Raw genomic sequence first — 24,823 nt, 5'->3', positions numbered from 1 at the left:
ACTTGATACATAAAAGCGAAATTTTCCTTTTAATATACTTAGAAATGAAACAGATAACTGAAGGAAATAAGAAGGCAAAACACGAAGAAAAGAAAAGCTACTTGAGAAAGAGATGGAAGTGAATGAATTATAATACTGTTTCTTTAAACCATCACATGTGCGCAGGTGCGCCATGATTGTGTCGTCACACTCACGACGCTTTCCGATTGGTTGAGCTACTGAGAGCGCGTAGCTGCCGAGCTGGTAAGATGGTTGGAAGAGATCGGACACCCACAGCCATTCCTTCTGCGCATTGCAAGCAAGGCGGTCGGAGTTATGCAGGGCTCGAATTGACAACTTTAACGTGCGTGTGACTTTTCGTGTGCCACAGAAAATTAAACCAGTTTTCAATTGCAGTTCTGCGAGACATCAGTTGTGAAAATATTACAGTAGCAATTAAAACATATTTTTAGAAAATAGTGACATACGTGTATGTGTGTAAAAATTTACACGAGCTAAGGTGTTGAGATTAATTCTGGCGTAGCCTGTATTTAATTCAGTACTGAATTACAACACGGTACTTACAGGTACCAATTACAAGCTGTCAGGATCTTAAAACTGTACTGTTCATTAACCTTGAAAAGAACGGAAATTAAGTGTTAATACCGAACAATAGTGTCATTTTAATTATATTTTTGTGTTTTAAAATCAGTGAAAGTGTATTGAACGTACACTTATTGGCCAGAAAGTTCACGGATGATAAAATACTTTATAATATTCGTGTGGATACCAATAAATTATGGATACTTAATAAAACACAGACTTCGTTAAAACACAATTGCTAAAAACAGAAACAATGAAAGAACGTACAGCGTGTATGATGGACGAACATGACTGCTCTTCAGAGGTTAGTATACTCATAGAATATGCTTCAATAATTAATTAAATGCCATATATTAATAATCTCTCTTTTCACTGTTTAGAAGCTTCATAGTTTGCTACTGTATATAAATGACGTTATACAATTATAAAATCAATAATTTTAATAAATAAACTGATACTGAAGAACTTCCTATAGCAGTGTCCTAATTGAGAAGCTAACAGTCGCACAGTTAGACAAGAGTTTCATTGTATTTTATTTAACTCAAACATTAATTACCGTATCCATATTCTAAACCAGGCTAATTCAGGTCAAACTATCTAAAGCTATTTATTTTAAGATATACGTTAATATTATCCTTCCATCTACGTCTAGGTCTTTCAAGTTGTCTTGGTCTCCTACTTTCAGGCTGTCGGATCAAAATCGTGCGCGCATTTCTCAGCATTCCCATACATGCTACATGTCCCGCTTTGAAATTTTATTACGTAATTAAATTTTAAAATAGTTTTACAGACTGACACACGATTTCACGTCCCTGTGTCATGTGATGTTTTTCTTTATATATACGTGTGTTCCTAAAATGGCTTATGGGTACTGCCTCTCCATCTGTATTACGTCAACTTGGTCGCGCGATCCTCTTGTTAATGTATGGTTAATAACTCTAGCCCTCTGTTATCGGAACTCAGAATATCAGATGATATAGGCGATACGCCAGTATCAGAATATCGAAAAACATGTACATCGATACAAACTGCCCGTTCCTACTTCCAAATATCAAAAAGAGAAACGTAAAAGAAAATATAGATTTTCTTTTTTCGTGGGAGCCCCCTTTTGAACAAACTGGCACTTAGCAGTTTCGAAGGTACGAATATTATCAACATGCCACTGATCACTGTTTCACAAACGACACAAATATTTCCCTTTACGACGATATGAGATTTAAAAACCCCGCCGAAACAAAGCGCACGTCTTTACAGCCGGTGGGAAGTACGAGGGAATCAGTTTCTTCCGTGCCTTTCTGCAAAGATTCCGCCATAAACCTACGTTTCCTAAAACAAGATATCGGGGGCCAGATCAGTAGTGTTCATTTGCAAAACATCACTCTCGATCAATCGTTCCTACAACTGAGGTGAATCGATCCCCTGCTGTCTAGCCCCCAGCTGTACCGCCTCACACCGCAGTAGAATCTATGATCTTAGAGAAATAGATCGCTTTGATGAAGGTAGTTTTGATTGAATCGGGATAGGATATAATAGCAGGCTTTTGTTGCGTTGATGACACTACCAGTCATTTAGCCTTAGTTTAACACTAACACGCCTGTAATAAATACGTCTCCAATTAGACAGGAAACTTTGGTTCAAATAAACCTAAAATATATGGAATGTATTCTTCCTGTTAACATTTAGTTACAAAGGAACACTTGATTATGTATCAACGTAAATTATTTGCTTTACTAATTGGTTCTGAAAATATTCCATAGTCGAAAATAAATTTCTGGACAACAGGGGTAGATAAGTGTGTGTTTCAAACACGCTTTTTAATGTTTTATTCCTCGTTGGCGTTGATGTCGACTATATCAGACATATCAAACATAATCGCGTTTTTACAGTCAATAGACATTTTTCCTTGCTTACATCGTATTTCAAAACGTTTGAAATAGAAATTACGTGTCTGAATGCGATTTACAAGTCATGCTACGTACTACTGTTTCAGTCACTCACGTTAGAAAAGATTCTATAAGATGCCTAATGGTATCGGCACTTATAGAACAAAACATTCAGCCGTCTAACGTTGTTAATGAGAACCTGTAAACTTATGTGAACGCAAACAGACTTTAAGCTCCTTTAAGCTGCAAAAGCGGATAATATGCCTCAATAACTGATGGTTCTGGAGAAACGCATTAATAATTTAATACAAATTACATCGATTCGTCAAACTTTGTCACCAGTGATGTAAGTTATACTGGGTGCACACTTTATCTGTTCACGTGTATTAGTTTAGAACCTTTGTGATCTGAGCCAGCTGTCACCTTCAAGGCCGTGTCCCCATGCCCACCGTATTGTTAATAATTAACCCTTTAAACGACCTGGAGGTATTTAAATTCCACACAGGCTAATTAAATTTGCATGCATGTAAGCTGCTTCGCTCTCTACCTGGGTGAATAAGGAATACTGCTTTTCTGAGTATCGTTAACAGTTTTGCATTGCAAATACAATGCACAGTATCGGCTCTGCCCTAATAAACTACAGATCTGTATTCAAATTAGTGTTCTCGTTTCAGAATACTTTGTAATTTCACTTCCTACTTAAGCGAATTGTGGCTTAGGCGTGTGGACTTTGTTGTAAGGCATTTATTAATTATGTACGAAACTGTATGTTGACTAAGTTGGATCATATCTGTAAGTGCGCCATCGTTACGTAAACCAGTGCTTCGCACCCAGTAATAGGACTTCTGTTTTAAGTGGTGACCAACGACTGACTTCATACTTACATGTTCATTGCCCGAGAAGACATCAACTACATTCAGTTTCCGCCAAAGCTTAAAATATTATATAACAACTCCCGTTCGAGCACAGAATGGTCATTATATTTTATTTGCGAGTTTAAATAATTCATAGTTGTGTACAAGATTCCGTTAAAATGGAGAATTCCTTACGAAACTGTCTGTCCGTCCATCCGACCATGTGTGTTGTCTCATCCTTTGTCTTCTAATGTCTTTGACGGATGAACATGGCAATGAGCTTACCGATTTCATGAAAAACGGGGAATTTTTTGGCCATCTGAGCGACTATCAGGACTCCCTCCCAAGCGAATTAACTCTATGAGTTTATAATATTTATGGGCTCTGAAAGTGTACATTATTTGTTGATGCTAATATTTGTAATAAAAGTAGAAGTAGGTTGGATCCAAACCCTGTGTCTGGAACAGAAATCACCACCGTAGTCTGATATCTGCAGGATATTATACGGTCTGCATTTTAGAAGTTACATTCAAGGCGAAACTAATTCTGGTATAATTCTTGAGTCGCCTACCAAACTTTAATATTATAACTGAACTGTATCAAATCTGTAAAAAGTAATGCTACACGACTTTTTTTTAATTTATATGAACAAATTTATGCTGAATTTTCAACGGATATTAGGTCTACAATGCCGTAGAAAACTGAAACTGAATCCTCTTATCACGAAATGCCGCAAATGAAAACTCTATTATAACTTACTAATATTATGTTTCATATCTCCCTTTGTTGGAAGAAAGCTGTTATTGATATGTTTAGGGAATGTTGTCTATGAGATTGGTTCTTACAGATTTTTATCACTTTTATATTAATATCATAGGCAACAACTGAGATAAAACCCGGGGCATTCTTAATTACGGGCTCTTAATCGATTTGCGCAAAAAGTACGCAATATAATCTGTCAGTCCAATGAACAACCAATCACCTGAAGGCGTGAATAGATCCAACTTGTTCAACGTCATCCATATAAGATATAGGTACCTTATACAATTCGTTTTCAATGTGTGGTCAGGGGACCACTAGTGTTTTATGAGCTTAATCAGGCGGTCAGCAGAACAACTAAGTTTACAAAATAAAATAAGAAAGAGCATTAATAAAACATAAACAAGTAAAACAGAAGAGATAAGACTCTTTTAGAACAAATTAAAGTACAGTAACAACTTCTTTGTTGTCATCTTCAGCACAATTCATTACAAAGACGCAGAAAAATCATTAAGTGTTCGTTCAAAAGCCCCGGAAATTTTTAGATGGTCCGAAAATCATTTTTGGAAACCTTTACCTTAGACAATGGTCAGTGTCAAATATAATATTGACAATGACTCAATTAATGTCCCAAGCCTTCAGGAGATCAAGGTGAAATTTGAGTTGTACTTCAGCGGATTTACAGTATATCTTAGGAGGTGAAGTGTGATTACTGTGGAAGGAATGAAGCGAGGAGGCGAAACAAATAACATGGGATATCTCTGGGAAATTCTTATTCGAGACCTCATTGATAAAAAAAATACTCTTGAAATTTACCAGCAAAAGAAACTGTGCGAGAAGACAATCCGGCGATGTGTACGAATCAACTGCGAAAATTATAACGTTCAAATTACAGATGTTATTAGCAAACTTATAGACTCAACTTCTCTATCGCCCTGTACTATTGTTACAATATTAAACTTGGCCGATCGGAACGACAGCAGTAGTAGTCTGGTTGGTACAGCTGTGGGCTGAGGAAGTGGAACACCACCTGTCACCAATATCCCGTCAGTGTTTTACAACGCCATCTGCCGCTTTCCTTCGGCCTGGCTTCACTTCGCTTAAAGGTGGGGGTCAAGACCCTTCAACATTTAAATGACAGTGAAGAAGGTGGTTACAAAAGGGCACGTCCAAATGCGTCATAATAAAATATATTTTCATTTCGAAAATCACTGACTACTGGCTTACGAAAGACCTAGGTACATAAAATATATCTCAAATATATTTTGTGAAGGTATAATTAACTTATTAACTGAGCATTATACCATGCAGACGTATGGGGAGTTGAGTCATGGCTCCACGTATTCTTAATTTCTGCACTATATTCTTCTTCTTCTTTACCACGCCGTCTCTTTACAGGAGGTTGGCGACATATTATGAACAGGATCCTTCCATCCTTTTCTCGGACTGGGACCTGTTCATATACGTTCTTGGCAGATGATACAGAAGTGGTTTGCCATTGCCTTCTTCTGTGTGTGAATGGAGTAATTGTTGGGATGCCACGGAGAAACCGGGGAAGCCCCCGTGTTGCCTAGACCACGGCCTTGCCCAACACAAGTTATATATTCGGGCACCGCCGGGAATCGAACCCGAGACCCCAGGATTACACTGCACTATATATATATATATGACATTAATGAAAATACTAATTATTTGTAGTACAGTTCTTGCTTAGAAGGCAAACAGTCGCTCAGCCATTCAAGAAATTTCTGTCTACTGGACCGAATAATTAAATAAATCATATTTCAGCTTACAGAATAAATACATACTAATAAATTCCGCTTAATACGAGAAGGTCTTTTACTAACAAAAACGTGACACGCATCCTTGGTACAGGAGCATTATTCACAGGCCATCATCCCTGTCTGTATTTACAACAACTCTCGCAAAAAGAGGAATAATGGTAAGCGAGCGTCTCCTACGTTGCGAACGTGTTCATCTACACCGGCTGCATGTTTCTGGGTGCTTTCCCCCCCCCCCCCCCCCCCCACTTCCGTTTTAATGTAGACTGAAAAGAACGAGGCTGCAGTGCATTTTGAAAACCAGATGTGGAATTGAAGCAAATCCCTTGGTGATAAAACAGTCTCTGCTGTACTGCATCCTCTTGAGATTCCATGTGTCTGGCCGTCAGTCCATGTGCGCTGCAAAGCTTCCATTTCAGAGACGCAAAACAAAAAGGAAGGGACCCGAGTAAGATTGAGGTGTTTCTATAATGTAGGGTCCTTTATTTTTTTCGGGGGTGGGTCGAGGGAGCAAAAACCTGGCCTGTCTAGTCTGCTCTTTAAGAGCTTCTGGGATGAAGACCAAAATATCGTCTCCGTGGAACTACGACGGATGATTCATGGATCACACAAAAAACAAATGACAGACTGATAAATGATTTGGCTTGTGTATCCTGCTTACCGATATTTAACGTTACATTTATCGCAGTTTATTTGAAGACTATTTCGCAACTGCAAAGGCTATTGTTTATACGTTCATGAACGTCTCCGTATCTCTTTTTACGCTATATTATATAACTTTTGCATTTGAAACGGAGTCATTAAATAACATAATACTGGTTATAAGGACATGCATTTAGAACTACGAGACTTCCAGGTGGGTGCAGTATAAAGTATATTTTTTGTTGATCTCCTCTCCCTGTAACCACAGCCGGTAATTACGTTGACCACAAATTCCAGTCGTTAGTTTTGATGGGCCCAGATCGGTTTCAGTTCAACTGATGAAGGGGAGGTTCCAATGTGTCGTCTGGTTCGTAAGGTACGTGGTCCAGTGACCTGCACTGTTTCGTATTCGTATTGTTGCTTCTTGCTGTCTCACAAATTTGCTGCAAGGTTTGTTGAGCTGATGGTTATGAATAAGGAGTCTAGATTTGAGGTTTTCGCAGCGGTGAGTATGAAGATTTCTGTCTTCTGGGTTGTTGCGCCGTATAGTCTGGTCGATGTTTACCAACGTTTCAGAGGTCATACTGCCTCCGTCATCAGAGTATGAAGATTTATGTCTCCTGGGTTATTGCGCTGTGTAGTCTGGTCGATGTTAACCAACGTTTCAGAGGTCATACTGCCTCCATCATCAGAGTATGAAGATTTCTGTCTTCTGGGTTGTTGCGCTGTGTAGTCTGATCGATGTTCACCAACGTTTCAGAGGTCATACTGCCTCCATCATCAGAGTATGAAGATTTCTGTCTTCTGGGTTGTTGCGCTGTGTAGTCTGGTCGATGTTTACCAACGTTTCAGAGGTCATACTGCCTCCGTCATCAGGGCGATGAGTATGAAGATTTCTGTCTTCTGGGTTGTTGCGCTGTGTAGTCTGGTCGATGTTAACCAACGTTTCAGAGGTCATACTGCCTCCGTCATCAGGGGGATGAAGATTTCTGTCTTCTGGGTTGTTGCGCCGTGTAGTCTGGTCGATGTTTACCAACGTTTCAGAGGTCATACTGCCTCCGTCATCAGAGTATGAAGATTTCTGTCTTCTGGGTTGTTGCGCTGTGTAGTCTGGTCGATGTTTACCAACGTTTCAGAGGTCATACTGCCTCCGTCATCAGAGTATGAAGATTTCTGTCTTCTGGGTTGTTGCGCCGTGTAGTCTGGTCGATGTTTACCAACGTTTCAGAGGTCATACTGCCTCCGTCATCAGGGCGATGAGTATGAAGATTTCCGTCTTCTGGGTTGTTGCGCTGTGTAGTCTGGTCGATGTTTACCAACGTTTCAGAGGTCATACTGCCTCCGTCATCAGAGTATGAAGATTTCTGTCTTCTGGGTTGTTGCGCTGTGTAGTCTGGTCGATGTTTACCTACGTTTCAGAGGTCATATTGCCTCCGACATCAGGGCGATCGCGAAATCTTCAATAAAGAGTCTGTTAGGATAGTAGTTGACATAAGTGGAGAGACTAAACTTAGGCATGGAGCCGAGTCCTTATTCCGAATGTGATAGTCGCTCAGGTAGTTAAAGAATTTCATGGAAACCTGATGTTCATTATCAGTTTACTACAGCCCAAAATTTTTCCTTGAATTCTACTAAAGAACATTATAATATCCAACACGTTTTTAGTCATGGCACACTCTACTCCTAAAACGGAATGTGAGAGGGGCTTACTCTAGACTCGGTTTATTGTGTACCTGATTTCGAAGAAATCAAGAGTTCAGGAAATCGAATACGAATTAATTACCATTCTAATGCTGGTCTAACACAATTTTATTATGCATTCATGTGTATGCACAATGTGCATGTAGAAGGATATGAGGTTCTCACGGCAGCGAATATGGGTTCCTGCGCCGTGTAGTCTGGCAGATTTTTACCTACATTTTAGATGTACGTGCTGCCTCCATCATCAGTGTGATTGCCCTACGTATTTAGTCGCTCCGAACAATTGATAACTTGTAATTTTCAATAACTTCCATGGTAAGACCGTACGGTCGGCGGTAATTTTCAGAATAGCCCAATCAGGTCCCTCCCCCACTCCGAGTAAAATTTATTGCCCAGTCGCGGGGCAGGCGGATGGGGTGAATTAATATACAATATATTCCCCCCGAAACGGTGGTACACAGTCAAAATGTTTCTTGGCACAACTCAGAAGATCTCAAACTGTACGGAATTTCTTGACTATCTAAATAATACCAAAGGAAGGTCCATGATATATAACGTGGAGTTTAATTATGTAGCTTAATTTCACAGATTCACCCGACCTATAAAATTGTATTGACAAAAGTTACAAGTCCTGCAACCACGAATTACTTGTCCAAAGAACTGGACAAGTTGAGCAGGTGATAGTCCTGGGGCAATCGCATCGATGAATCAATTCAGCGTTGATGAAACGCGGCGATAAAGATAATCACTTTGGTTTGAGTGGAACCTTCAATCTTAAGGAAATATCGACACAGCACTAGACACAAAATTCGTGTAACAACATGTCTAACGTAAGACTTATATGTTATATTCGCTAAAAGTAGGGTTAGGCATGAGTCAATTTCTTTCTTGTTTTTAGGCTGTACTATTTCACAGCCTCGCGTCTAAAGAAAACTGATGACTTACACAGATTGGACGATATCATTTAAATTCCTGTTGAATTAGTACGATGTGAGGGTGTCGACTGGATTCATCTGGCATCTGTATGATGGCTAATGTTGGCCTATTATGAAAACGTAATGAACCTGTAGGTTTCATGAAAGGCACAAAACTGTTTCCCTGTCTGAATGAGATTTTAGGTTCTTAAGACAGCGAGTATGAAGACGACATTCTTTTTCCTCTAAGATATGGCATCACATGTTATTTCATGGAAATGGTAGTGATTATTGTCTGTTACTCCCCATTACTACGTAACCGTGGTTATTTGTTTTGGTTGCAGCAGCTGGAAGACGCCTTCATGCAATGTGGGGACCTCCTGGACATCGTCGCACTAACTGAGGGTATACAAGATGGCCGCCTTGATATATACGGTAATTAGCTACAGCAGCCTTCCACTTTCAAAGTTTGTACTATCTGAGATAGGAGGTTTTACAACGGCATTTAAAATGTTGGGACGCGATTTAGTCTTGTAGATGACTGACAACATTTTGGAGAAACTATCGCCTCTATGTTTAATGTACAGCCATGGTACCCATAAGAATTACAGCAAAATCTGTGCAAGTTAATACGAAGGATCCAGCCATCGTTTAACAGATAATGAAAGCACTGTGCTATGGACTTCAGAGTTACAGGAACATGGTTCAGGTACAAATTGTAGTCTTTGAATTATAGCACATATTTCTGTGACATGGTACACGGTTTTCAGAAAAATGACCGTAGAAGCCTCAAGTGCACTTCGTAATTTTGTGGAAAATTGTTCTCCGCTGTACTAGCAGCACATGTCTGTCGCTTATATGACCCTACAAATATCCGATTAAACGTTAACTAAAACGCTAACACATTTCATTACTTAAAATTCATGGATGAAATTTAAACAAATGACAATTTTAATATTCCATGGGTTGATGACAATTAGTCAATTTCAATCAATATTGATTACGTGGTGGGACCGGTGAAAACGGTTACCGGGAGCTGCAGCTGTAATTTCTACTTCATTTGAATTGCAGAGTGGACAGGCGGAAAGTGTCAATTAATGGACATCGGTTTTGCGTGAAGTGCAAGGCTTCTTCCATCGGTGGTAACAAGAATAAGATTATCTTGGTTAAAACTAAAATTACTTTGAAGATTTCTGTCTTCTGGGTTATTGCGCTGTGTAGTCTGGTCGATGTTAACCAACGTTTCAGAGGTCATACTACCTCCGTCATCAGGGCCCTGATGACGGAGGCAGTATGACCTCTGAAACGTTGGTTAACATCGACCAGACTACACAGCGCAATAACCCAGAAGACAGAAATCTTCATACTCACCGCTGTGAGAACCTCAAGTCTTACATAAAATTACTTTATTTTTCTTTTGACAATTTAAGGGCCAGTTTCGATAATCGACACGGAGATTTGCTTGTCCGCAGCGTTGCAACTACGTACGCATTAAAATATCTTCTAGGTGGAAGGAGGTAATATGGCACCCAGCAAAGGGCAGTCTATAGGGTGTGTGGGAAGTAAGTAGGCATTGAGAAATGATTATAACCTCTATATTTCCGATGCAAAGATAATAAAAATAATTTTTATATGTACCTTTTCAAATGGGAATGCCTACTAACATCCCACCCACTCTGTATATTACCAATCTGATGTTAATGGCGAATTATAATTACATGCAAAATTGCATAAAATCATCCTTAAGAGGTTAGATAACTTTTATAGAAACTTCTTGTTTCGCTTTTACGAATTAGGCACTGATCTGTTTTGCATTAGTATTATTTCTAAAACAATGACTTATCACTGAACGAATGATTTATGCTAAGGTTACTTACTGAAATTTTTTGAACTGTTAGATATATATCAGGGTGTATAAGATGATATTTAATTATGAATAGATAATGATTTGAAACGGGGATATTGTGGCCCCTTTCAAGATATCATGCCGTTAGCCCGGTGATTCTAAAGTGGTAACTATTTTGAACGTGGTGTCAGATGGAAGAAACATTGATTTGCGAATTTTTGAGGAAACCAAGTACCGAATAAACTGAGGTAAGCTTATAACTGAATAACAAATTACCATCTGATTTATTTTTGTTCTTTTGAGCATCGAAATTTATTTCGTCCCACGCTGTTAAGTTATGGGAAAGTCTGAGAGCGGGATGTCTTGATACTGTGTAGGGGTGCGTAACAAGGGTTGCTGCTCTACTTGTTCGCATAAACAGGTCACCCCCAGGGGTCAGTGAGCACAGGCCAAAACCAACCTTTCCATTTGAATCCCTTTACCTCATCCCAAAGTAACCTTAATTTCAGTTGTGCATCGTGAGAACTACTCACCCTCCGTCTGACGTCAATTTCTGTGGCGGAGACTTTATTTTATTTTATACATCACCCCTCCTTACATTTACCAAACCTCAAGAGAAGACTTGTCCTCTATTCTAAGAAATTCACGGTTTTACCACAAATATTTAAGACGGAAAAGTACTGGTGTGCTGCTTGTTAGGTTGAATTATCAACCGTGGGCGTCTCTTAAATGGATGACGGGATGATTATTGGGGAGGGGGTAACATTCCGATTCATCTATTTCGCCTGTCTCATTTATGACCTCACTATTAGTCTACATCTGCCCTTTTCACCGAATCGTGTCTTGTAAACATTTGATAGAAAAAAAGTGTTATTTTCATTTTATTAAAAGTTTACTTTTCCTTACGGGTACATTAACTGTGTCTCCCTTATCACAAATAAACATAGGCAGGGCTCCACATACCGAATGAAAAGTTCGTGGCGTTAAACAAATAATAAGTTTTGTAAAAATGCTGTAAAGGGTACAGATTACTTCTTTGCGTTAATAAATGACGGATTAAGTGAGAGGCGGGTAAAAATCGAGATATAACCACTTTGTATATGTTCACTACATATCTCATACGGAGCAATGTTGTGTCGAAATTAATTTTTGTTAACATAATATTCTTTTATAGTTTAGATGCGTCATGTTTGTGTTTAAAATTCAAATATATATTTATTATTCAAGTCTATACACAAACTTTTAAATTGTTGATGTTAAAATTTAAAATTAATATTAATATTCTGCGCCATTTATAGTTATCTCGATGTTACAATGTTGCGCTTTAATACTACTACATGTTTCAATGTCATAGCATCATCTTCAGGTTTTTATCTTTAACTCAAATGTTAATTATATTGTTGATAATTTCACAGAATAATGAACAACTAACATAATATACAACATAATATGCAAAATAATAAGAATATCAAAGGAACACCCACAACAGTAATCTACAATCTACAATCAATGAAAAGCTTGCATTAATAAATATAGAGTAGTTTTAAAAATAAAAACCTGAAGATGATGCTATGACATTGAAACATGTAGTAGTATTACAGCGCAACATTGTAACATCGAGATAACGATGAATGGCGCAGAATATTAATATTAATTTTAAATTTTAACATCAACAATTTAAAAGTTTGTGTATAGACTTGAATAATAAATATATATTTGAATAATATTCTTTAGAATCCACAAACGTGAAATTATCCTCCAACTAAGAGTTTGTACATTTTAAAAATTTTCTTCAATTATTACAGGCTACTTAATTACATGTTATTGTGCATAACATAAACCGTACACTTGTGAGTTAATTGGATAGCAAACACCAAAGTGCTTCACGACGGCGGTTCGATTTTTGGTACTTTTCTTCGTTTTGTCAAGACGTCTGTGGGCGCCACCCGGTAGGGACCGGATGAAGAACCCGGAGCACAAAGCATTTAGTGCCGGAACTCATCATTTGCTCACGCCCCTATATGCCTTCATGGCATGATGCTGCTTTGTCATAACCCGGAAGACACAATAATTTCTCGTCAGACGGAGGTAAATTTCATTTGCAATTGAGTGACAACCGTGGTTCTGATATGTTTCCTCTGACGTGTATTACGGATCTTATAGAACATTTATTTTCCGTTTTGTATCACTTTCTAATTTCCTACATGTTTGAGCAAATGTTTTAATTAACAAGTGATCAATCATTTTAGTGAACCTGTTGTGCGCAGGCTCAGTATTATGTTGCTTAATGCATTGTCATCTGGGGTTTTGTTGTCATGATTACTAAGGTTATTAAAACAACAACAGAAGCTATATAACATATATCTGTTAACACTTGTATCCAAGGGAAGGGCGCACTACAATTACGTGCCGGGTATATACAGTTACAATGACCGTTCAGTTTTAATTAACCGCATAGAAACACATACAGAGTGATGATACAGGTTTTAATGGCTTTGAAGTTTTGGATTGTGGAATTTTGAGTTGTAACGCCAGAGAGCCCTATTTCTTGGTAGGTGCTTAGCAGCCTTTCTAAGGAACCTACTGCTTTCCATGCACAGACTTCTACTCTGAAAACTGAGGCAGCGACTTCATTCAGAAAGACGTAACTTCTCTGATACAGACACACAGAACGAATCTGCTAAAGATTTAAGTCTTCTGAAGATGGCTGTCTTCTGGTTTGTAGCACCGTGTAGTCTGGTAGAAGTTGGCCGACGTTTCAGAGGCTCTTGCTGCCTCTATCAGCGCGCTACAACACAGAAGACAGCCATCTTTGTGTTAACGATCCGCACTATGTAGAGGTGAAGTATTATAATGCAACTTTCTCTGCGGGTCTCATACGTAATCTAGTTTCAGAGTTTCTAACAAAGGTTTTGTGGTGCCCCCCCCCCCCCCCCACCCCGGTAAATTTTACTACCTGCTATATGGACAGACCGTCTGTCCTGACATCCTGAGCTGTACAATGTCTTGGGTGCAGAAAGGAACAGGTCAACGAGAGAGAAGAAATGGTCATAAAGAATAAGAAGTCAGATGAAGGCCAGTTCCCACGAAAAGTAGAGGACCAGAAGCCACCTTACGTGACTACACCATATTAACGCGAGTCTCCTCAAGTGAGCTATGAGCTTGCATTAGTGATACAAGGACAACTTCCAGATGCTAATGAACTCTCCAGCACTTGATTGCTTTAACGCTTTGTTTCTTTTCTGTCGTCCACGTGTACCTTTCCTGTTTTGAGAACCTTATTCTCAAAATGTAGATCCTACATGCTTTTATTTTAGGCTTATGTTTCATAAAAATTCGCTTCGTCCATCAAAAGGACTATATATTCTGTTTCATTGCGTCAATTCAGTCTTAGCTTGTCTTCTTCTGAAGGAAACCCATTTAGCAAGTGGTTAATAACCTGGTTAGGTATTGATCTTAACCCTGAAATACGAGGCATTGTGTTCCTCCGAAATGTTGGCAACAACCTACAAAACTAATCAGCGTCCAGAACTCAGAATACCGCAATCAACATCTTCGCCGTGAGACTCTCATATCTTGGATAGTTAGGAAGTCACTATTGTTTTCTAAATTGTGAGGTGTTGTGATTCTAAAGTGTGGTGTGACTGTTCAGAGAGAAACATTTACTGTCTGGCCGGAGAATTGACTGGATTCACCGTACCGCGTGCAGTCTATGTTCTGTATTGCCCTAATAGTTTTTTGTCACACACATGGTTGAGAAAAGGTCTCTACTTTGCATCTTTATACACACATGAGATCCCTTGAAAACAAAAACAAATCCGCACAGAGTTTGAAAGGAGATACATCGGTGTTATATGAGTAAACCATCCAGAAACACACCTTGTCTAATGTCAGCTATAATTTATTTTCAATTTTTCACGGCCACGAAGATTTTACTCAGACATTACGAAAGAATACAGTTCTGATAAAATTTTTCCAGTATATTGTTCAGTCGTTTATTTAACGATACACAATTTCGAACGGTAGAATTAAGATGAGTGAAGAATCAGGAAGTATGTGGAAGACGTGCTTGTTGTTTCCATAATTATCGCCCTGATAATGGAAGCATAAAGCACCTCCGAAACGCCGGATTATTTCTACCAGACTATACAACATCCCGGAATTCAGTCAGCTTCTTCTTTAAGCGATTTCATAACGGACGATTATCCACAGACAGTGCGTTACCCAAAGCTAATATTAACACTCAACCAGAAAACACCCTTACCATATCATCATATCATCCTGTCTGTACAGCAGGCCGCGACAGCTTCTGGACCACACCTCACTGTGTATCATTATGCTGGCATCCATCAGTGTCGTCACACAGAAAATTTGATGCACAAGATTATAAAATCAATTATTCTTTCGCTCTGAGGAAAATGACGATAATGGAAAGTAATAGATTTAATATTATAAATGATCCCTAGCACTGTCATCAAGGAGTCATAAAAAAGGCTCCTTCTGCTATGGATTCGATACGGAAAGCCATTACTGTTATTCTTTATGCATACTGAAGCATCCTCAAATCGGGCTCAGAGACTGCAGGAATACAAAATTTAGGAGCTTCTGACAACCACTTTCTGCGGAACGTAATTCAGATTCATTCACGTGACTGAAGAAATGTTATACAGGTGTGATCGGGCTAACAGCGGCGTGGGGGCTGTTAATCCATCCATAAAAACAAAATCTAAGTAACATTTTTAAGCAGAAAGTTAATGTAACAGAACAGCTGAGAAGTGAACAGGAGAATCGTGATCATTTCTTTAGCAGTTGTGTAATTTTCCTTGAAACGGACTGTACTTGTAACGCAGACGTTCTTGGTATATGCCTTTCATACTTCCGAGAGAGACGTTTTTGTAATTACATGCAAGAGGAACAACTTCTTGTGCAAGGATACTAATGCAAACGCTAGATCATCTTTTCACGTATAATGTCAGTTTTCCCTATTCACTGTCCTCAACCGAGCAATTCCTGAAGGGGTGAAGAATATCCTGAGGGGGTGAGGGTTTTAAAGGTTTTCTTGTCTCGTGCGAAAGGGTTGCGGACCCCGAAATCACGTGCGATGTTTTATTAATTATTTATGGGTTGAATATTTAGAGCAGTGGTAAGGGTTCTTCCCTCGTCTATCAAGGAGACAAAAAAATGTAGAGCACTTTTGTGGACTGCTTCAAACGGCAAGCAGGCAGACTGATGATCCTTTGTCGTTATTTTAACGGCGGAGCCTACAGAAAGTTTGTACTTCCTCCGTCAGAGGCTGCAGGTCTCCACGAACTGAATATATATGTTAATTTTGCAGATTTCTGCATTGTTAAATGAATGCGTGACGCTTGGGAGTTTTTATTTGATATTTTACGGACATGTGAACTGATTTGTATTGGGTTTCGCTCACGTGTTTCCCAACGGGACTGCCTCATATTAACGGCAGAATTCATTCACAAATGTACAAAGTGATTTGGCATGTACAAAGGGTTTCTTGTTCAACAAAATTTCCAATTTAATCCATGGTTTGACTGGTAAACTTTTATTTTCTCGTCTCATAACCTTTATTTCTTGACGAGACTCAAGCAACTGTAGAAAGGAGGTCCTTAAAGAAGGCGGAAAACTTTGTAATATTAAGTGAAACTTCAGTTTCTCACGGCGGGGAGTATGAAGATGCCTGTCTTCTGGGATATTGCACTGCGTCGTCTGGTAGGAGTTTATCGACGTTTCAGAGGAGTTTACTGCCTCCATCTTCATGATGCAAGTCATATAGTTTTCAGTTCAGCTCTGTTGGTCCCTAATGTTATGGCTGTTTGATTAGTAGGTTAGTCAGGTTATTGAAAAACTATCCTACATATTTGAACGAATGTGGAATCAAACCTAAATTATTTTATAGGATTGTGCGACAATTTTCCTTTCTCGTTTTGACATTTGGACCTTTCATATAGATGCAGTGAAGGGTTGTATTTTAAGAGCAAACTAATTTAATACACCTCAATACGCTTTAAGGAGAGAGGGCTAAACGAATTTAACTGTAACATGTTCTCATAGGTTTCTTGCATATATCACTGAGGGTTGTAGAATCAGATTGAACTTATACGTTCTAGTAAGCTCAACTGCACTTTCTAGCAGAGGGTTCCAGAAACAGAACTGCATTAAGATTTCTGTCTTCTGGGTTGTTGCGCTGTGTAGTCTGGGAGATGTTTACCAATGTTTCAGAGGTCATACTGCCTCTGTCATCAGAGTATGAAGATTTCTGTCTTCTGGGTTGTTGCGCTTTGTAGTCTGGTAGATGTTTACTAACGTCATCAGGGCGATCGCCCTGATGACGGAGGCAGTATGACCTCTGAAACGTTGGTAAACATCGACCAGACTACACAGCGCAATAACCCAGAAGACAGAAATCTTCATACTCTGATGACGGAGGCAGTATGACCTCTGAAACGTTGGTAAACATCGACCAGACTACACAGCGCAACAACCCAGAAGACAGAAATCTTCATACTCTGATGACGGAGGCAGTATGACCTCTGAAACGTTGGTAAACATCGACCAGACTACACAGGGCAACAACCCAGAAGACAGAAATCTTCATACCCATCGCCCTGATAACGGAGGCAGTATGACCTCTGAAACGTTGGTAAACATCGACCAGACTACACATGGCAACAACCCAGAAGACGGAAATCTCCATACTCACTGCTGTGAAAACCTCAAATCATACAGAACTGCATCAATTTCTCATTTGTTTCCTCGCAGTTTTGATAGGTGGTTGTAGTTTCTGAACAGATGAACTGAAACATTGTTTTTCGCTTTTTGGGTTAGAAGGTTAAACGCAGAAAAGTAATATGCCTCTGTTTCTCTTTACAGATATGGCTGAGCGATTAACAAATCTGTTGGGCCGTGGCGAACCTCTTGTCAGCATGGCAACAAGTGAAGACGAGGAAGACGACGTCGTAGTTAATGATGACGAGATAAATGGGCTGTGTGGAAGCAACATAGACGAGGAAGAATGGATATCAGGGGGTGACAACAATGGAGACAGAGATCACCACCTTCTGCTGGCAGGCTACTCCGATTGCATGACAGAAGCATTGCGTTACCTCGTGGAAGAAGAGAGGTACTCGCCCGAACACCCTGTAGTTGAAGGACTACGCACACATCTTGCGCAGCAACAAGATCGAGTGTTGTTAGAAGCTGCGCGCGCACATCACCATCATCATAATCATCGTCACGTGGTACATTTGGACAATTTGCGACCCGCGGCCAATAGTAATAATAATAACAACAACAACAATGGGGTTGTGGAAGTGCGCAATCGCATGACGCTCCTAGCGGACACACTTTGCAACTTCAGGCCACCGGCTGTATGAAGAACGGACTCCTGTGTTTCGAGTAAGAGCCTTAGGAGAGTGGCAGTTCAGTCGAGTTTGCAGATCTCGCCAATTTTTTGTTGAAATTAATGTGAATATAATAGCAGCTTGATGATACTGATACTGGAGCAGGGATCTGCATTATCGACTTTCCTTGGTCAATCCATTAAGGCTGTAGTTGATCGCAAGCCTTCAGGTGCTGGAGAAGATAAATTCAGATGGATGGTGACTTACTTTTGTGCAGCAAAGAACAAACTGAAAGCTTCTGATTAACAGAGATGTGTCCTTTAACGAGGAATAATGTTTGGACGAATAAGATGTAGGCACTAAAAATGATTCATTGCAGAATGTATCCATTTTGTAGAAGCATTTATAATGATGCATGCCTACTTCTATTTAGCAAAGTTGGAGAATTTGTTTTTTGTTCAAGGTGTTGTGTTTTGGAAGTCTAAACTTAGTTATAATTTTAATCTCCATACTGACTGTAATGAATTTTTAACATTTTGGTGTTTTGCATGAGTGCAGAACTTGGTTTGGTCTGAAGACCGGTATCTTCTGGGATAGAGCACCACGTAGTTTGACAGACACTGATGGACGTTTCAGAAGAGCTCAATGCGATTACTATAAGCCACACTTCGGTCAATGTCTGCCGGAATGCACGGTGCTACATCCGAGGAGTCGGTCGTCTTCTTACCCTCACCGCGAGCCTCACTATGGTCGGGCCTGCTCACGCAAATGAAAGAACAAAGATTGAAGATGTATGAGAAGAAGATTTCGATCTATAAAAGAGTAATACGAGAATAAAGAAAATTACATAATGAAGACCTCAATAATTTATACGCTTCACATAATTTTGTGACAGTAATATCTAAATCAAAGAAGATAAAATTGGCATTTTCAAATTTTGGTAAATGAATAACGTTATTTGGGAAACCTTAAGGTGTAAAACGTACAAAAATTAGTAGCTCAAGGTAGGATTAAACTGCTGCATTTTGTGAACAGGGTAATAAAATTCACTACAAGCGTGGACTATCTTTGATTAGCCTAATTATAACTTTCTCATCAAGGGTCAGTTGATTATTATTTTATCTGTCTATACACTACTGATTGGCCTTACCAGCTTACCCATATTCTACTTAAAGTATTCTCCTTATTACATACGCATGGTCCATCTCTAATAGTTCTTAAATGTGGCTATAGGCAACTTTTCTTCTTTGAATTTCATGACTTCATTTTTTTCGTTTTATTTGTCGGCCTGATTAAAATACAAATCTGTTTCCATAACGCACGTTGGACATAACGCGATATGAATAAAGAAAATACAGTCAGAGAAGTAAAACATATACGCAGGTATAATAACTACCAGTTAAAACGCCAGATAACTGTCAATTCTACCCCCAACCCTTAATTATAATTAAATCAACAATTTCTATAACGCGGTGTTTTACAGGGACGGATTTATCGCGTCATAGGAGAAATTGCTATGTTACGCTACTTACACTAACTTCGTCCTTTAAGTTGTTAAGTAACTATCCAGCACTCACTTAGAATTATCTACTGGTGATCGACCAAGTATTTATAAAAAGATGACGTGTCATCAGAAACCTCTAGTTCGATTCCGGCACAGAATTGCAAAAACGATGTTTGTCTCGTCTAGCAACATTATTGAAAGTAATTTCACATTGATTAATTGTATAGACGTTATTAGTAAACTTCTTTGAATGTACATAAAAATATGTTAATACGTAGTCTTGATATGTCGATTTTTTTATCTATATTTGTACGAAATTCATGTTCATTTTAAAGAAGACTTTTCTCTCCGACTTAAGTCAAAACACGATTACACTAACGGCTAAAAGAAATTTATTACATAAGAAAAGAGGAGTAAATATTTTTACTAGTCCAGCTTCCATTATGATTTTAGAAATAAATCCACTTTTAGAGACATTTTATAATTTTCTCTCTCTTCCTTCTCGTACATTCATTCACTTCTCTGCAAAAAAGTTCTCGGTATAGAAGCGGTAGTACTGAGCAGTGTGAACAACGATTTTCTACCTCATTTTTCATCGTCAAAATATTTCCTTTCTCCCTCTTTGTCCTCAGGAAGAAGTTGGCGCAAATGTGTCCCATGTAATAAGCTCCAACACGAAGGCTCTGTGCTTTTGAAATATCACCGCTTCTGCAGTTCAGGCTAAATAAATTGTAGTCACGAAGTACATTATTCTGTTTTCCTAAACAACATTAAAGAAATTTCAAAGTTAAACAAAATTAAACCTCTTATTTGTGTTTTGTAGCTCAATTCTCTTTGTTTCTAGCAATCTCACTCATTTTCTTTCCATTTCTCGGCACGAAACTAATGTCTACATGCCATCAGGGCTGCATCAAACTGTGAAACAGTAAAATGTCACAAAACACGCCGGCTTGAGCATTGTACTTTTTTATTTTTGTTACTGGTGACAGATTCTGAGCAGAAGAGAATGCCAGCGGAGCATTTTTTGAGCACTTTTCATTGTCCACATAAAATAATTTTCGAACTTTTGTATTCTGACATCTCTATTTTGAGGAAAATAGAGAATTACGTATTCTGTGGGACTCATTAGACAAAACTAGTTTTAATAACCAGACACTAGACGTCACGAAATTGCCTGCTTCAAGGTCACGGAAGGGTTTTGTTCCCGACCCCCTTAAACCCGACTTCAAGTCACTAATACGGCATTGATATATTTGCTACACTGCGAGTTCTGAGCTCTCCTCACTCACCGAGTTCCGCAGTTCGTATTGCAACTTTGTACTTCTTAGCTGTAACCTGAAGGATGCAGTTTCCCTGAAAACTTTCTGGAATACACGGGACTTGCATATTATCCTCATAGTTCTAAATCAATCAATCAACACATTTTCGACTTACAAACAAATAATTTTTCATCGTTAAACGAATTCGAAATTAATTTAAAACTTGTAACTAAAATTTTGGTATAGGGAAGGACACTTAGGACTGACTGTTCTGAAAACAGGCTACCCTGATGCCCGAAATTATGTCGACGTGCCTTCCCGTTATATTATGTATTAATTTACACTTGAGCCTAGGGGATAATATGAGTTTTGGGCTCTGGTCTGGATCCAGAACATTGCTACAAATATTTAAAAAAGTAAATACATCTGTCAGTGTAATGATAAGACGTCTGAATGATGGAATAGAGTAAATTTCCGAAACGTCGTGTATATATATCATTTATTTATAGTTCATTTAACGATGTAGTCAATAGCTTCGATGATAGGATGATTATTGGAGAATAATAAATTGGAAGGGGCAGATCTCTGCAAGTTAGCGGCTGCGACTTAATGCAATGTACCATCCCGGGATTTCTCTGGAGAAACTGAAGAAATACCTCGAAAGTAAGCCCTCCGTCAAAATAGTCTGTTTTCGGGCTTAGATTTTAATCCGGGACCTCATGAAGACAAAATAGAAATGTTAACGAATCACCTTTTGTCTTGTTCTTGTATATTAAATACGGTCTACCTCAGATAATGAACAATGACAGAAATAATTACTGTATAATGAATAGCTCATTGTCACATACTATAGAAATGTAAGCCATAGATGCAAAATTTAGAAGACATCCAAGTTTCCTAACGAAAGAAGAATACGATTTATGCAAAACGCCAGTCTACTTCTGAGACTCTAAGACAAAGGATGTGAATATACATTACGGACCTAATACAATATACGGAAGGAAAGTTTACGAGAATAGTTCGCAATTAATAAATTACTTTAATGAATACGAATATTATTAACGAATTAAATTTAATCTGATACGGAAGTTGAAAGACACGCACTGAGGTCACTATGAACTATTAACTGTAATTAACATTCTTTATCAAGGTGTTGGGAAATAAGACTCTTCTGACTTACACATATGACATAATACGAGCGACATTTTAACGTGATTTCTTGATTTTACTCTGCAATTAAGCGTGCCATCTGAGTAACGTATATTTTTTCCATGTGGTGCAGATATTTAAATTCTATGCCTCTTCGAATGAAAGCATTTATGAATGGTTGCGTGGAATTATTATATTATTCATGTGTGAAACGAGAAAAGTTTATCCGATATTTTTAGTATATGTAACATGGATGATAAAGAAGAGAAACCATTAAAAATATATATTAAAATTATCCGTCATTCACAATATAAAATAATTAAAGGTTAAAATATCATTTTACGTTCCCTATCGAGTACTCGATTTACATGTGGAACATACACTTATTTTATATTGTGAATGACGGATAATTTTAATATATATTTTTAATACTATTAATCACAATATGACGCATCTACAATATCTTAAGAGAAACCATATTGATGTGCTTAGAAGGAACTATGTAAATACCAGTAAAACTGAAAAATACCGATTAGAATTTCCTTGGTGAAAAGAAAAATTCCTAATGGTATTTTATAACATCAATATTTACCTAGTTCCTTGCTTAGGTCAACAAAATCTTATTCTTCTCCCACCTACATTGCGTGTATGTGTGAGTGCTCACACCAGCGTTTCAGTCACACTGTCTCTCGATGTTATGACTGGTAAAAGTTTGTAAATACTTTTTAATTATTCACTTCGTTAAAAACATGTATTATGAGAGAAAGAGGAAAAATGTAAAATAATATCGTGAAACGTAAAAATAAATATTTACGAATCCAACCAATCTCTTGTGTTTGATGTTTGTTAAGTCTGGTTCCCTGTACTTTACCTGACCAGGTGACACTAGCTATCCATTTTCCGTAATTTCTTGAAGAAATTAATTATGACGTGATTTATACTTCTAAAGATTGTCTAAGACAACGAAGGATGAAGGATTGTGGCCATACGAAAGCTGTAGTCAACGAGAAACTAAAAGAAATAATGAAAGAACAGATTTCGCGATTCAGATTCTGTAAGAATCATTACGTCATTCAAATAAAGACGTTCTAACGCGCATGAAGAGGGGTTCAATTTCTGATAAGGCTGGGATTATGCCCTTCAGACCGGCACTGCGGTGTATGATTACCGGGAACTTTGTTTCCACTGATATTGCGGGCCGGAACGTGAAACTGAACACTGCATCCATCTATATCCGCATCTTCTAATACGGTATTATCAAACATCAAATAATTTTTGCAAATAGTACAGTACACTGCCTGAGCTCCAGAAATACTCATTTACGAGTACATTCTGTGGCTTCGTGGGAAGGGCACATTTCATCAGGAACATTTTACTGGACCTAAAAATTGGTATACATTTATAGCCCCTCCAGAACCTGTTACACCTTTAGTTCGCAAGGTGTGGGCCCCTACTGGGTAGTGTGGGTGATCATCTGGCAGACTGACAGCAACAAATTGTCGCCGTTTGCCCTTCCATTGGCTCAAGTTTCTACGTCAGGCTAGTATCAATTTCGGTTATCTGAAAACCTACGAGAATTCAGGGCGGCTGCTTTGGATGACAAGGGCCAGATTTGAGAATAGGTCACGTGAAGTAGGGATTAGTGCACTGCTGTGTTGTAAAACAGACAGAAACATAATGAGTGAAAAAGGGAATAAAGAGAAAGAAGAGATTGAAGAAAGGAAGAGCTAAAAGCAAACTCAAGAAGAAGAAATCAAATTATAAATTAAAGTAGGGAATAAATTAAAAGAACGAGAAAGAAATAAGAGTAAATCTCAGAAGAGAATAAAATGTAAGATGAAAGCAAAAACGGAAACTATAAATATATTTTCTCTAAGTCACTACCTGCGAGGCAGGTGAAAACAGATGACCCTAGCAATCTAAAAAAAATAAGCAAGAGGTCGTTTACCGCTTCTTTAAAATCGTCTTTTTCCGTCTGCTTCATAATTCTTGTTCCACTTGGTCATTTTTTTACATTTCTGCAAAGTATGTTATATATTATTTCCGTCACGTATGATCAAAATACAACGCACTTTCCTGAAGAAACAACAGGATGTCAGGATATAGCACTTGGTGCAGAGATCTGCTGTTCTCTTTCAGGGCAACACATTTTAACCGTAATACTTTGTTGCGTTTCCATTAATTATGGCCCACTATTTCATAAAATGTTGTTAAGATGTTCATTTGTTTTACGAATAAAACTACACACACCAACGCAGACTAAGAAGCCCTCAGTAATGCAAAAATATCTATGCGTACCCATAAGCTTATTATGCATACAACAGCATCAGTAGATTCTGCCCCAGAGTATATGCAACCCACGTGATCCTTCCGACTTCAATGTCAGCAACTCGGACAGAAAAATGAAGAAAGGTGTCTGTCCACGCTTGGGTAGGAGGTACCCATACCATCAGCTTGACTGGGCCGAATTCTGACAACGTCCGTAGCTTTGTAGCTTACTGATCTTATTATCATAAAATACAGGGCTGAACAACGTCTAGGTTCTCTCGGTCAAGTCTACTGAATGTTCTCCATAATTCAGGTTACAATTT

At 38.5% G+C, this 24,823-nt stretch overlaps 1 protein-coding gene across 2 annotated transcripts; it reads left to right on the top strand.

The window, feature by feature from the left end:
* Positions 1 to 236: 236 nt before the first annotated feature.
* LOC110835039 (uncharacterized) lies at positions 237 to 23,058 on the top strand. 2 transcript variants are annotated; one of them, XM_022074869.2, is made up of 3 exons: positions 237 to 886; positions 9,464 to 9,551; positions 17,851 to 23,058. In XM_022074869.2, exons 1-3 carry the CDS (start codon positions 836 to 838, stop codon positions 18,351 to 18,353), a joined length of 642 nt encoding a protein of 213 aa, XP_021930561.1. In that variant the 5' UTR covers positions 237 to 835; the 3' UTR covers positions 18,354 to 23,058. The 2 variants fall into 2 exon arrangements, with proteins under 2 accessions (XP_021930561.1, XP_021930560.1); XM_022074868.2 differs by having other exon boundaries at positions 241 to 886; positions 9,461 to 9,551.
* Positions 23,059 to 24,823: the final 1,765 nt, after the last annotated feature.

This window comes from Zootermopsis nevadensis, unplaced genomic scaffold (genome assembly GCF_977971745.1).
Source record: "Zootermopsis nevadensis isolate Lab colony 2312 unplaced genomic scaffold, Znev_1.0 Znev_ptg000030l, whole genome shotgun sequence".
Classification (NCBI taxonomy): domain Eukaryota; kingdom Metazoa; phylum Arthropoda; class Insecta; order Blattodea; family Termopsidae; genus Zootermopsis; species Zootermopsis nevadensis.
The sequence above is the reverse complement of the archived record's forward strand: the minus strand, read 5'-3'. Positions and strand labels throughout refer to the sequence as shown.